General features: G+C 38.0%; 1 protein-coding gene across 1 annotated transcript in view; it reads left to right on the top strand.

Annotated features, from left to right (window-relative positions):
- LOC144980095 (cholecystokinin receptor type A-like) overlaps positions 1-16,611 on the top strand; it is a 229,351-nt gene that overhangs the window by 202,873 nt on the left and 9,867 nt on the right. The window contains exon 6 of the mRNA XM_078927612.1: positions 16,396-16,519. Within this exon, the coding sequence (XP_078783738.1) occupies positions 16,396-16,519 (124 nt within the window). The remainder of the gene's footprint in view (positions 1-16,395; positions 16,520-16,611) is intronic.

Raw genomic sequence — 16,611 nt, 5'->3', positions numbered from 1 at the left:
AAAAAAAAAAAAAACAACAACACACCAACAAATAAAACTTCAAAAGAAAAAAAAACCCAGACAGATAAAAAATCCGATCCTCTATGTCGCAAAATAACTACCAAATAAGCTCAAAGCACGTTTCAGGGGTCCCAAGCCAACAGTAACACTTAACATGTAGGAGGAGACAGGGCTGATGTTTGGCGCTATTCCATAATGTTTTTAATAGAGGCAACACAGGCCTGAAGGCACATTTATTAAAGCGAATATCTTCTCTATTGGTTTTAGACCGTCAGCTGAGTAATAAGTTGTCACTAAAGGCCGTCTCTCACCGAAGATTGATGCTATGTATTTAGCTAGAAAAAAACCCTCATAGAATCCGTCGGCGAGAGAAAACATACCGACACACAATACTATTATATGTGTATCCTTAAATGTTTTTTATAGTCTGCTTGATAATAAACGAAATCGGCGTCACTCACTTTGTAGTTGTTTATCGCTAGCCTTTTTATGAGTAATTCTCACTAAATTGTATAGATAGAATGCGCTTGGCCAAGGAGTTCACAACATTGCCATCCGGAAGTATAACGGACCAACACGCAAACTCTGTGTAACCATGAACTTTTATAGTCTGGTTAATACAGTTTAGTGAGAACAACTCACAAACGCGGATGGCAAAAACAATAACAAAGGCCTGAGTGACGTCATCTTCGAACTATCTATAGATAGTATGAAGTTGACGTAACCCATATCTTTGTCATTGCTTTTTGCCATCCGCGTTTATGAATAATTCTCTCGAAACTATATTGACCAGACAATAACCGTTCAAGGTTACGCAGTGTTTTGTGTCTTGGTCCGTTATACTTCCGGATGGCAATGTTGTGGGCTTCTTAGCCAACCGCACACTATCTTTAGATCCGACGATAGTTGTTGTGCGCTTGGTTTAGAAACCCACAACACTGCCCTCCGGAAATATAACGGACTAACACACAAAACTATGTGTAACCTTAACCTTTTATAGTCTGATTATTACAATTTAGCGAGAATTACTCACAAACACGGATGACAAAAAAACCAACAAAACAACAACAACAAAAAACTCCACAAAAACGCCCACAAAAAAATGAAAAAGAAAGACAAAATAAGACAAACAAACAATAAAAAAGACCCGAGTGATGTCAAATTCGTTCTATCTATAAACGGTTATGGTTATGCCTCGTTTTGTGTGTTGTAACGATAGATATAACCGACTGGCGGATGTTATGAGCTTTTTGGATAAATGCATATCATCAATAATTTAGTGAGAACTAACTAACCATCAAGATGGCTGTCTAGACACAACAAAGAGCTGAGTGACGTCAATTTCGTTCCTTCCATAAACAGTAAGATTAAACATGCGATTGTGTTTTGGTATAATTCATATTGTCAGCACAATAAGCGAGTATCTTACCTCAACAGAAAGCATCAACACTATCTCATTCTTTACAAAATAATGATGCTGAGGACGGTCCTAGCATTTTTAAAAAGTCTAAATTTCAGCAGGTCACAAAATTTCGTGAGTAAATCACACCAAAGGTAACAACAAACATGTTTTATTGATGCTGTGCGTTTAGTTAAAGAACTCATAACATCCGCCAGCCGGATATAACGTACCAACACACAAACGTTTATAGTCTTATTATTACAATTTAGTGAGAACTACTCATAAAAATTGCTGGCTAAAAACAATATAACAAAGTGGTGAGTGACGTAAATTTCGTTCTATCTATAAAAATCAGACTATAAAAACATTCAAGACTACACACAGTTTTTACCTTAACGCACAGAATCCATATTATTCACAAAGACAGAAATGTTAAATTCACTTCAAGGCTAATCTGATGGTAAACCTGAGACGTTCATGAATACCTGGCACCAATAGCTCTGTGCACCATGTGGGTTTTATGCAAATGTACGTGCTTCAAGATCTAAAAAATGAATAACGATAGCACAATAATAGAACAGCAAGATATGAAGTGAGTAGAAAAGTGCCAGAAGACAATAGAGAATAAAAATTATTCGCGGCGGTGGTGGGGTTCGAACCTGCGACCTTATTGGTACGACAACTCCGCCTGGCAGGTGAGAGCGTGGCTCTACCGTGTGAGCTATCCACGAACACAAAAATATTCGTTTCAAACCCAAGTCATTTCTAGATCCCTCTCTCACCCACTTCTTGATATTGCCGATTCGTTCGCACACCACCATCGCGTAGTAATTTTTGACCAGCAGTTAAGCTTAATAGCCAATATTCTCAACACAAACATATAACATAGAACGATTGAGACATTGAGTATGCTCCGGTGTATGGGGTGAATTTTTAATTCAGAAAAGTGAGTGGAGCAGGCACTTATGTTGGTAACAACAAGATATGAAGTGAGTAGAAAAGTGCCAGAAGACAATAGAGAATAAAAATTATTCGCGGCGGTAGTGGGGTTCGAACCTGCGACCTTATTGGTACGACAACTCCGCCTGGCAGGTGAGAGCGTGGCTCTACCGTGTGAGCTATCCACGAACACAAAAATATTCGTTTCAAACCCAAGTCATTTCTAGATCCCTCTCTCACCCACTTCTTGAGATCGCCGATTCGTTCGCACACCACCATCGCGTAGTAATTTTTGACCAGCAGTTAAGCTTAATAGCCAATATTCTCAACACAAACATATAACATAGAACGATTGAGACATTGAGTATGCTCCGGTGTATGGGGTGAATTTTTAATTCAGAAAAGTGAGTGGAGCAGGCACTTATGTTGGTAACAACAAGATATGAAGTGAGTAGAAAAGTGCCAGAAGACAATAGAGAATAAAAATTATTCGCGGCGGTGGTGGGGTTCGAACCTGCGACCTTATTGGTACGACAACTCCGCCTGGCAGGTGAGAGCGTGGCTCTACCGTGTGAGCTATCCACGAACACAAAAATATTCGTTTCAAACCCAAGTCATTTCTAGATCCCTCTCTCACCCACTTCTTGAGATCGCCGATTCGTTCGCACACCACCATCGCGTAGTAATTTTTGACCAGCAGTTAAGCTTAATAGCCAATATTTTCAACACAAACATATAACATAGAACGATTGAGACATTGAGTATGCTCCGGTGTATGGGGTGAATTTTTAATTCAGAAAAGTGAGTGGAGCAGGCACTTATGTTGGTAACAACAAGATATGAAGTGAGTAGAAAAGTGCCAGAAGACAATAGAGAATAAAAATTATTCGCGGCGGTGGTGGGGTTCGAACCTGCGACCTTATTGGTACGACAACTCCGCCTGGCAGGTGAGAGCGTGGCTCTACCGTGTGAGCTATCCACGAACACAAAAATATTCGTTTCAAACCCAAGTCATTTCTAGATCCTCTCTCACCCACTTCTTGAGATCGCCGATTCGTTCGCACACCACCATCGCGTAGTAATTTTTGACCAGCAGTTAAGCTTAATAGCCAATATTCTCAACACAAACATATAACATAGAACGATTGAGACATTGAGTATGCTCCGGTGTATGGGGTGAATTTTTAATTCAGAAAAGTGAGTGGAGCAGGCACTTATGTTGGTAACAACAAGATATGAAGTGAGTAGAAAAGTGCCAGAAGACAATAGAGAATAAAAATTATTCGCGGCGGTGGTGGGGTTCGAACCTGCGACCTTATTGGTACGACAACTCCGCCTGGCAGGTGAGAGCGTGGCTCTACCGTGTGAGCTATCCACGAACACAAAAATATTCGTTTCAAACCCAAAGTCATTTCTAGATCCCTCTCTCACCCACTTCTTGAGAATTAAAAATTCACCCCATACACCGGAGCATACTCAATGTCTCAATCGTTTCTATGTTATATGTTTGTGATGAGAATATTGGCTATTAAGCTTAACTGCTGGTCAAAAATTACTACGCGATGGTGGTGTGCGAACGAATCGGCGATCTCAAGAAGTGGGTGAGAGAGTGATCTAGAAATGACTTGGGTTTGAAACGAATATTTTTGTGTTCGTGGATAGCTCACACGGTAGAGCCACGCTCTCACCTGCCAGGCGGAGTTGTCGTACCAATAAGGTCGCAGGTTCGAACCCCACCACCGCCGCGAATAATTTTTATTCTCTATTGTCTTCTGGCACTTTTCTACTCACTTCATATCTTGTTGTTACCAACATAAGTGCCTGCTCCACTCACTTTTCAGAATTAAAAATCCACCCCATACACCGGCATACTCAATGTCTCAATCGTTCTATGTTATATGTTTGTGTTGAGAATATTGGCTATTAATCTTAACTGCTGGTCAAAAATTACTACGCGATGGTGGTGTGCGAACGAATCGGCGATCTCAAGAAGTGGGTGAGAGAGGGATCTAGAAATGACTTGGGTTTGAAACGAATATTTTTGTGTTCGTGGATAGCTCACACGGTAGAGCCACGCTCTCACCTGCCAGGCGGAGTTTCGTACCAATAAGGTCGCAGGTTCGAACCCCACCACCGCCGCGAATAATTTTTATTCTCTATTGTCTTCTGGCACTTTTCTACTCACTTCATATCTTGTTGTTACCAACATAAGTGCCTGCTCCACTCACTTTTCTGAATTAAAAATTCCCACCCCATACACCGGAGCATACTCAATGTCTCAATCGTTCTATGTTATATGTTTGTGTTGAGAATATTGGCTATTAAGCTTAACTGCTGGTCAAAAATTACTACGCGATGGTGGTGTGCGAACGAATCGGCGATCTCAAGAAGTGGGTGAGAGAGGGATCTAGAAATGACTTGGGTTTGAAACGAATATTTTTGTGTTCGTAGATAGCTCACACGGTAGAGCCACGCTCTCACCTGCCAGGCGGAGTTGTCGTACCAATAAGGTCGCAGGTTCGAACCCCACCACCGCCGCGAATAATTTTTATTCTCTATTGTCTTCTGGCACTTTTCTACTCACTTCATATCTTGTTGTTACCAACATAAGTGCCTGCTCCACTCACTTTTCTGAATTAAAAATTCACCCCATACACCGGAGCATACTCAATGTCTCAATCGTTCTATGTTATATGTTTGTGTTGAGAATATTGGCTATTAAGCTTAACTGCTGGTCAAAAATTACTACGCGATGGTGGTGTGCGAACGAATCGGCGATCTCAAGAAGTGGGTGAGAGAGGGATCTAGAAATGACTTGGGTTTGAAACGATATTTTTGGTGTTCGTGGATAGCTCACACGGTAGAGCCACGCTCTCACCTGCCAGGCGGAGTTGTCGTACCAATAAGGTCGCAGGTTCGAACCCCACCACCGCCGCGAATAATTTTTATTCTCTATTGTCTTCTGGCACTTTTCTACTCACTTCATATCTTGTTGTTACCAACATAAGTGCCTGCTCCACTCACTTTTCTGAATTAATAATAGAACAGACGCTGTCAGACATGACGGACGCCTTACCAGTAAGGAGCAATCTGTTTTCTGTCTTGTATAACAACGCCATCTTCTCATCTCTCACTGGGCTTTAATGTCCCGTTCATCATGTTTTGCTGAGAAAGGGGAAACCCAAAACGTCCACATCATCTGTGTTCATTGATTGAATTGAAGTTTCTATTCCATTTTATAATTTTTATTTACAACATTTGGGCTACACTGTGGACACGTGCTATGACTAAAACCAACTAACCGGGAACAAGACAAAAGCTTCTTTAGTCGAGCACTTGGTATCGATTCCTGGTGTAGTCCTGGCCTCTATGTCCACTCAACCATGTTAGGGGATGACTGACCTGAGCAAATATTTTTAAAAACTTTTGGCCCGAAAACTCGTCCTTCAAATATCGATCGGATTAACATGCCCCTCGATTGTCAAACACTCTCAAATCTTGAGACTTCAGGGAAGTACTCAAGGAGTCTCAGGTTTGATAAGATGAAGGTCATTGAAATCCATCGATATTCGAAGAACGAGTTTTTTGGCCAAATGTTTAAATACGTGTTTTTCCAGCGTGCGGCCGTGAACTGATAAAATATCGTTCCATGAATTATCTGGCTCAGTCCATCATGATTCAGATTCTAATTAACCATAGGTATCGCTGGGCATTTCCAGTCAAAATGCCTACCATGTATTGTCGTCCACTATCTACATTATTCATCTATCTCGTTATTTGTATCAATTTTGAATCATAATTGCTTTGTTTGAAATTCAGGTGATTATGGTACATCGCATTAAACTAACATGTTATCAGAAATTTTTAATTCTAGGATTTTGAGTGAAATTCTAACCTATCTGGAAAAGTGAAGATGGCAATTCTCTCATTTCTCACTGGTTCCTAGTGTCTCATTCAGCGCATTTTGTTGACAAAGGGGGAAACTTTTAACGTCCAGTTATTTGTCATTGTAGATAAGATTGGAGATTCTATGCTATAATATTTTTGTATATTATTTCTTGAGCTTCAAGCAGCAACATTTATGCCTACATTACACCAGGCTATAACTTTAGAACAGAAATATTTTCAATAGATGCTTTTGTTGTGTGCCTTTAGTATCGGAGAACCCAAACAACATAATTTGATAGGAGATAGGCCGTGAGCAATGTGTCAATTAAAGAGAAGTTTTACATTATGCTGGACGTGTGTCTCATCAAAGCAATAATATAATATATTATTTAGTAGACGCGATAACTTTGGACTACGAACCTCTGATAAAGCACATTATTTCATTTGGGCCAGACATAAATTTCCCTTGGCATATCGATCTATTAAAATGACCCTCAGCTTGTTAATAAGTCTCACACACGACTTCACCGGTTTTAGACATTCTTAACAATTGTGAGTCACCTGACTATTTTGATATATGAAGTGATAAATGTTTTCTGGCCAAATTAATGAGAAAATGGCGATTTGTCGATATAAGACGGGAATGTTCAGACTTATAAATATGAATAAAAAGATCTCCTTTATATCTACATTTATTGTTTTCATAGCACATAACAAAAGCAGACAGCATGACATTAATATCTATTTGTGCAAATGTTGAATCAATTGTGTGACTCTGGACAATCTGTTATTCAATTTACATCTATTAATATTTATTGGGTGTCTTTAACATTCGATGGTTTGTTCCATAGTCTCATTAAAATGAGTCTTCTGAGACGAAGTAGATATAGACAGACCTATAACAATAATGATGATAATGATGACGATAATAATAATAATAATAATAATAATAATAATAATAATAATAATAATAATAATAATAATAATAATAATAATAATAATAATAATAATAATAGTAATCTATCCGTATATTTTTAATCAACCAATAGCAATGAAGATCAAAGAAGAAAGAATAACCAAAAATACCCAACAAATAAACAAAACAACAACAGAAAAATTAACAACAAACAAAACAAACAAATAATGAAAAGAACAAAAAGAAAAAAACCCAAAACAATTCATCATATCCTTTGTCTCGAACGTGACCTGTCGATACAAGGCCCAGTGAGCCTGACGCTGACATTGATTTGAATATTTAAAATGTCATTCTTGAATTCTATTGTATTTCGCTTTTATTAGCCAGTTAACTACCGTAATCTGGAAAAACTCGATTAAAAAAAAAGCTTGCCAGAAAACTCGTCCTTCAAATATCGATCGATTTAAATGACCCTCGCCTTGGCAAATTTCTCATACCTGGGACTACGCGAGGTCCCAGGTTTGAGAGTGTTTATGAAGATGAAAATCATTTAAATCGATCAGTATTTGAAGGACGATTATTCTTGGCCAAATGTTTAAATGTACTCGTATGTCTTTCGGAGTAAGGCAGTTAACTGGATAAGCAGAATGCATTAAACTGAATTGAAAGAAAATGTGGACTGGAGGAAGTATTGAATAGAAATGAAAAACAATAGCTTGAAAAAAGGATAAAACTCTTTACACGAACATGTCAGGCTCATTATCCTTCCAGTCAATAACAAAAGCTATTAAAACTATGCAACGAAAATAGACAATATAGCAAAAGAATTTATCACTGCTCCTAATAGCATGAAAATGTACAAGGTGGTCAGGCACATTAAGCAAAAAATGAAGGATAAACTGATCATTAAAGATGACGATGGGAAAGTCATTTGTGGTGACAGACAAATTGTCGATAAGATAAAAGACTATTTTGATGCCAATTTCAAAGGGGAAAATGAAATAGAACCTTTTGAGAAGATGAAAGAAATAAATGTTAGCGAAGTAAACAAAGCTATAAATAAATAAAATAACAACAGAGCTCCGGGGATAGACACAATCAAAGCTGAAAAACTCAAATGCCTCACTGAAGAAGACAACGAATATCTAGCAGACATGTTAAACGAAATGTTTATACAGAAAAGCCATCTGGACTTGGGGTCAGGGAAATTCATTTTACTGAACAAACCAAACAAGACGAAAGGCCCATTACAAAACCTTAGACCTATAGTACTCATATCTACCATCAGAAAGGTCCTTAGCCTTAATACATTGAAGCGAATACGACCAGCAGTGGAGTATATGTCACATCTCAAAGTGGGCTTCGAAAAGAAAAAATCACGTCACACAGTATGGACACACAGGTGGCTAAACACTAAAACCCAAAATTACAAAGTAGATTTTGCAATTCACGGTATAGATATGAGTTCTGCCTTCAACACAATATGTAGAAGCAAATTTTTAATAATAATAATAAAGAGGGACCATGTTAGATTGCCAATACAACTCTCACATTTACGTACGCCAAAGAATCAGCAACAATCAGAACAGTAGTAGGAACGCCACAGGGGGACGGTCATAGTCCTATCTTATCCCATGTCTATCTAGAAGCAGCACTCAGAGAATTAAAATCAAAATTACCACCAAATCAAAGACGATATGGACCTCGTTTGCTAGTCAGAACTATACCTGTGGTATCTAACACGCTAAGTCAATGGAACCTCAAAGTCACGAAACAAAAACGAAAATAACAGTAGTTGAACGGACCAAAGCTGATTGGAAAAATGTCAGGAAGCTTGGGAACTTGATCAACGAGGAAGAAGACATTAAAAGAAGGAAACTGCTAGCACACAACGGCTTTCTCGTCCTATTAAACTACTGGTATAGGCAGGACACCATTAGTGAAATCAAAAGAATACGCCTCTATGAAATCCTTGTATTACCAATACTGCTCTACTTACTGTGGTACATATGATTAACAAAAAAAGAGTTTAGACAGTCTAGACGCCCTACACAGAAAACAACTCCGTCGAGGCATAGGTGTGATATGGCCAGACAGTATTAGTAACTAAGATCTCTACAAAGATTGAAACTTCTTAGCCACATTCTTCGAAGAGACATGAAACATACCGGCCCAGTCAGCAATGAAGAAATACTTCAAAGGCGGGAAGAAATACCTCGAATACCGACGTCTCCACCAACAACACTAAATGCTGACCTGCAGACCTACCATCGTCTACCCTAATCAACACCAGGAGAATTTTGTATCTTTACAGCTACAAAAAAAAACTATTCCATCAAAACTACAGACGGAACATGATGTGGTCGCTCTTAAAACGTTGGCACAGACAGGGATACATGGAAAAATATAACAAAAGGAATCCAACAAGCAGAGGGCATGCTGACAATCGCATAATTCATGGCAAGCGTCCTTGAGACAGCGTAGCCAAGATCATCATCATTAAAACAGTTATGGAGAAGTGATTAAAGCCCAAAACCTTACGTTGTTTACTCAGTTTTGTACAAATTCAAATTTCGTAGTTCTGGTCAACTTGACTTTAAACTACTGTCTCGTCTGGGTCATCCTGACATAATACCAGAGTGTCTCGACAAGGCACAAATTGATTGATCTCATAAAATATAATACATTACGGAAAATCTCCTCCATAGAAAAAAAAACAAAAAGTTTTAAACACAAACAAATAAGGACAAAAGCCACTAATGAGCTGATCTAATGGAAGAATAAATCTGTCCATTCCACTTCCTGATGAATGAAATTGTTGTAATAAAGGGAGAAAAATCCATAAAATAGAACAGAGTGGTTAATAGAGAGATAGCAAAGAGAAGGAAATGGGCAAGAGATAGATAGATAGATAGACAGACAGACACACACACACACAAACACACACACACACACATATATATATATATATATATATATATATATATATAGTTGGATAGGCAGACATACAGATAGATAGATAGATAGATAGATAGATAGATAGATAGATAGATAGATAGATAGATAGATAGATAGATAGATAAATAGATAGATAGATAGATAGATAGATAAATAGATAGATAGATAGATAAATAGATAGATAGATAGATAGATAGATAGATAGATAGATAGATAGATAGATAGATAGATAGATAGAGCGGTAAAAGAGCCAATATGACCAATCACTAAAATGCCATTAGTTATGCAGGTGATTGGGATAGAGTTTTCAAGGTCTGCTGTCTCTGAGCCCAGACGTCAATTGTTTGCTGGAGGTCATGGAATTTCCGTAACAGAGATCCACCAAAATACGCTGAATTGGAGAACATAATCTTTTCCGATTTGACTAGAATTCTGTTTACTTCAAATGTCAATGAATTTTTACGTGTAGGAAATTCTCAACCTTGAGACTTTTTTTTATAGTAGGTCTTAGGTTATCCCTCTCCTTACCACCTGCATCAAAATCGTCACATTTGTTACGACACAATATACATTTTTCTTATTCAGATTTATTTTATACATCACAAAATTTGAAGAATGATGTTTGTTTAATTAATAAAAACTTAAAGTTGTTTTGTAGACAGCTCGGTTGAGTTCTGACATTCCCATTTTTCTGCTGGGTAAGCCTGTTATTTGGGGGGGGGGGGGGGGGGGGAGGGATACTGAAAAGGATCGGTAAGGAGAGAGTTAAAGATTTTTTGTCGATTTGAATGTCATATTTATTTAAGTATGATATTTCTGACCAAAATGCAGAAAGCAGTTTAGTCAGTGTACAATAATGTTCAATTTGAGTTGAGTTTGAGCTTTTATATAGCTAAATATCCACCAAACGTGCTCAAAGCGCTTTACAAAAGATCCCTGACCGCCAGTAAACTGTAACATGTAGAACGAGACATGACGCCTGTTAGGCGATATTATGACTTTTTTTTCCGACAGAGACAACGCTGTTAACGGTCAGGTACTCATCTTACACTTGAAAGAATACCACAAAATACGCGATTCCAGTTGACTGCATTTGGCTAGAAATTCGTGCTTCAAATAACCGTCGATTTAAATGACCCTCATCTTGGCAAATCTCTCAAACCTGGGACTTCGCGAAGGACGAGTTGTCTTGCCAAATTTTTAAACAGGAGTTTTTCCAGAATACTGCAATTAACTGGTTAAAGAACTGACTCCGTCTTCAGACAGACAGAGTCGGCCGTCGATTAGGTTTGGATTGCAATTTGGATCGCTGGATGTACACATAATTGATATAAAGAGAGAAAGTCGATGCCTCTCGCACAAAATTCTGGGCTTAAAAATGCTTTTGTCTGTTTATTAAGAACATTGGCTTTACGTTTCACTCCACATGCGGCTCAATGGAGACCTAACCCCCCCCCCTCCCGCCAAAACACGAAAAAAAAAACCCAAAGAAAAAAAGCAAATCACAACTAGGGAACAACACAACAGCAAAAGCGGAAGAAGGCAAAAAAAGGAAACCCGAAAAATTACAAACAAATGAACGAAGACACTACAAGACAACAAGAAACCAAAACAATAATGAAAATATAAAAAAATAATTAAAAAAAAACAGAAAAAAGCAACAACAAAAAAAAAATACATAACATAAAAAAAGGAAAACAAAAGCAAAATAGTAAAGCCTACACAAAAGCCCCCCCCCCCCCCCCCCCCCAAAAGACAAAACAATAAACAAAAAAAAAAAAAAAAACGAACTCCAGCAAACAAACAAAAACAACTACAACAACAACAAAAAACCCAAACAAAACAGACAATCCCGGGCAGCTGATACTGGTGTCAGTGTGAAAGTACATCCATTCGGACATCCCATTACTTATTACATGAATATATTTTGAGACAGCTGTTTGCATTTTGTAGCTTTTTTTTCTTTCTTTTCTCGAAATAACACCTCCCTTCCAATCTTCAAGGTTGGGGATAAAACCTCTTCATTCTTGATATTGGAATTGTGATCGGAATGGTCAATCATTATTATAGATTCGTGAGCAATGTATGGATATGAATCGGCTATGTAGTCTTCTCGCCTTACGATCGGACAGTCAGAGTCCCGCTCTGGCAGGCGCATAGTTCATTCATAGGAAAAGGCTGTTTACTCACATATTCTTATCGTACTCGGGTGTGAAATAGTACCTCGCCGTTAACAGCGTTAACTTTGTCTTGAAAAATTGTAATATTGCCTAACAGTCGTCATTTCTTCTTCCACATGTTATGTATTACTGTTGGCTAGGGATCCCCTATAAAGCGCTTAGAGCACGTTTAGTGGTTATTGCACTACATAAAAGCTCATTTTTTCCCAAGAAACAAATAAGGTCAGCTTTGGGGGAAAGTATGTCACTACAGTAAAACATGCCAGTTGTATCGATAAGAGAATAATAAAGATCGAAGAGAATTTGGCAATAACACTTATGTTTGTGCTAAAACAATCCTACCCAATCAAACATTGCAAATATATTATATAAATTATATAAAGCACATAAACCTCATGAACCTCACCTTGGCAAAAACTCTCAAACATGGGAATCCGCGATGTAGAAAGTAGACGACAAAGTAATATAGATCACGGTATTAAACACTGATTAAACTAACAAACAAAATAAAAAAGAACAAAACTTAACATGTTGGCCTGCGAGGCGTTATTAAAATTTATATTACAGAGACAACGCTGTTACCGGCCAAGTACTCATTTTACACCTGGTTCTGGTGACAGAAAGTAGGTATAGAGCCTCTTTGAAGACTCAGCCAGCGACCTATAGGTCCCTAGGCGAGAGTCATTCCTCAAAACCACATAGCCACAGACTTACTCTATTTGTGTGCGATAATTTTAGTTAACCTTTTGTTCTCTAGCCCTTCCGTTTCCGGTCAGGGTTTTTCTTTTGAATCCAATTAAACAGGATATAGAGCAATATAATTAGGTGCCCCAAACGTAAACAAAGGTCTAGAAGCACATGGCAAACCACATGTTCCTGTCTTGACAGCTCAAGTTCCAATGTAAATTATAGAAAAAAAGTAACCTTTAAAATTTGGCTGTTAGGTGGCAAAAGAAACACATATTCATAAATACTCGATCATGCATCAAATAATGTTTAGATATGGATATTTTATGGAACAAAAGGTAAAATTTATCAAAAGTTACAGTCTATCTATTTTTAGACCAGAGCAAATTATTGCGCTGGTGTGAACAAAACGAGAATTATTCGGAGCCTGATTTTCAGAATAATTTAGTCTTATATTATTATTTCTGCAACTGTTAGATTTTATGTAAACATATTTTCAATACTGAAAGTGTATTGCCTACAACTCAAACTACAAAATTGGGAGACCTATATTGTGCGTAAATTTTTCCGGCCCCTAACGAAAATCACTAGCAACTTGTTATTGTTTACGTTTGGGGCACTTAATTATACTGCTCTATAAAATGTAAATTCGAACAAAATCACAAGACTTTTCTTAAATTAAATTGAGCTTTTATATAGCGCAATATCCACTAAACGTGCTCAAAGCGCTTTACAAGGGGTCCCTGGTCAACAGCAACATTTAACATGTAGGACGGGACATAACGCCTGTTAGGCGATATTACAATTTTTCGGACAAAGACAACGCTGTTACCGGCCAGGTACTCATTTTACACCTGAGTACGGTGAGAGAATGTGAGTAAAGAGCCTTTTCCAAGGACTCAACTATGCGCCGAGCGCGAGGCTCGAACCCAGGACCTTTCGATCCGAAAGCGAGTGTCATACCACTAGACCACATAGCCGCACAAGTCAAGTCTGAATGAATTTGTTTCCGATAATAAAAACCCGTCTTCATTCCCGAGGTCCCAGTTAGAGAGTTTTTGCCCATGTGAGGGCCATTAAATCGATCGATATTTGAAGGACGAGTTTTCTGGCCAAATTTTGAATATTCGTCCTTCCATGGTACGGTAGTAGACTGGTTAAAAAGGCACTGATATTTTCTGAATCTTTGAAACCGTCGAACAACCCACTGTCGTAAATCAATAGAAGTTTCTGGCTACATTTCTTTCTAAGGTTTTCGGTCATTTGATTTTGGCCCATTATTTAAACTCAAAACCAATGAAAATTGTCCATTTTGTGGACAATAATGATTTATTATTATTATTATTATCATCATCATCATCATCATCATCAAGCCTGAGTTTAAGAGGGAGCGATTAATATACATATAGAAAATAATATATCTACACGTTTGTGAAATATGAGATAGATAGATAGATATAGATAGATAGATAGATAGGTAGGTAGATAGATAGATGAACGCATATATAAATATATGAGTAGATAAATAGATAGATAGACGGACGGATAGGTAGATAGATAAATAGATGATACAAAAGGGAAGAGTGATATATATATATATAAGGACATGCGTATCATAAAAGCAGACATATACAAATAATATTATAAAATGATGACGAGAGAGAGAGAGAGAGAGAGAGAGAGAGAGAGAGAGAGAGAGAGAGAGAGAGAGAGAGAGTTTTCTCTTTATTCATTTCTTCTCAACTGTTTTAGATATCGGTGAATCCCGTCAATTTGTCATAATGAACCATCATTATTGTGTTATCAGTATAATCCTATTCCCCACCACAGGCTTTGCTTATTAAATCAAGAAGGACAAGCCCGACAAATTTGATTGCCTCCCTTTTCTTTTGTGTTAAAAACCAAGAAGCAGTTGAAAGCTTTCTATCGTACTCTGAAAAAACAAATTTTTAGAAATTTGACCAAAAAGCGTTTACTTAAGTTTTGATGTTTAAAATGAGCTTCAATTAGTCAAAAATGATTAAACCGGAGACTTCTTGTGAAATATTTTCTGCTAGTTGAGATTTATTTTAATTGATTGATTTTTATTAAAGTTAAGATCGTTAAAATGAAGAAGAAAAAAAATTCAAAGCATTGCATGTTTGGGCCTTCGTAACCATCTGATAATCAATGGGGAAATCGGATTGTCTTTTCTGGTTTCAAGAAATAGGTGATTTTTCTTGTAAAACAATATAAGTTGTGGCGTCCTAATGGCTGCTGTTGAAACATTCCCTGCCGATCTCTGTCTCTCAATATTGGTAATACACATAATTAAAAGGAAAGCATTTGACGCTGCATCCGCAATCTCGGGTATGCATTGACAATGACAACTGTATGTTTTGTAGTAGTAATGCGCCTGATGAGCTTTTGTGTCATGACTCTCTAGTCTGTAGTGTAGGGGTCCGGTCATCGGCTAACAACTACAACTACAATAGACTACGTCCGATGGTTTGAGTCGGCACCTCGCCACACAGATAAATCCGAGACTCCGACATAAGACCGGACTGACGCGGTGGGTTACATTCATTATGTATGGAGAGAAAAAAAGATGGAGCTGTAAAAAACGCCCTGAACGATGGGCTATACAATTGTTTCCTAGTGAACGCATCCTTTTGTTTACATTCCAAGATATCATTAGAGAAAGGACGTGATTGTTTTATTTTCTTCTCTTCTGTGTATCTGGGGTTTTAAGTAATGTATCTATGTTTAATTGGTTTTGTTTTTTTCAGCCGAAGAAGGGTTTTGAGCCCGAATCGTTTCATGTTCGGTATTTGTTCTTTTTTAAAGGTGTTTTTATATATCAATAAATGAATATTATTCATTTTTGTATATTGCATTGTAAAAGAATGTGCGGCTATGTGGTCTAGTGGTATGACACTCGCCTTCCGGTCAAAAGGTCCAGGGTGCGAGTCCCACTCTGAGCCGAGAATAGTCGTCCTTAGAAAAGGCTCCTTACTCACATTCTCTCACCGCACGTAGGTGTAAAATGAGTACCTGGTGGTTAGGAGCGCTGTATCTGTCGAAAAAAAAAATGTATCATCGCCTAGCATGCGTCATGTCTCGTCCAACATGTTAAGTGTCGCTGTTGACCAGGGACCCTTTGTAAAGTGCTTTGAGCACATCTAATGGATATTGCTCTATATAAAAGCTCACGTATTATTTATTGATATCACCAGATATGTTGTGATTATCCAGTGATCCCTTGTAAAGCGCTTTGAGCACGTTTAGTGGATATTTCACTATATAAAGCTGTGTTTATTTTTATTGATATCACCAGGTACGTCGTGATTGTCCAATGACCCCTTGTAAAGCGCTTTGAGCATGTTAAGTGGATGTTGCACAATTTACGCAAAGCTCAAGTGTTTTTTTTTTATTGATGTCACCAGGTACGTCGTGATTGTCCATCCGATGAATGCCAGGTCTTGGTGTAATGTGGAGAACACCAAGAAGATTTTACCTGTACTTTGGCTTCTGGCGTTTGCTTTGTCATGTCCGTGCCTCTATGTGTGGGTGAGTGTCATCATCATCATTATCATCACCATCATCATCATCATCATCATCACCACCACCACCACCTTCACAAACACCACTGCCGCCGCCAC

The sequence above is a fragment of the Berghia stephanieae genome, chromosome 1 (assembly GCF_034508935.2).
Source record: "Berghia stephanieae isolate SIO BIC M18660-M18661 chromosome 1, UCSD_Bste_1.3, whole genome shotgun sequence".
Lineage (NCBI taxonomy): Eukaryota > Metazoa > Mollusca > Gastropoda > Nudibranchia > Aeolidiidae > Berghia > Berghia stephanieae.
This window is presented reverse-complemented; position numbering and strand designations above follow the sequence as displayed.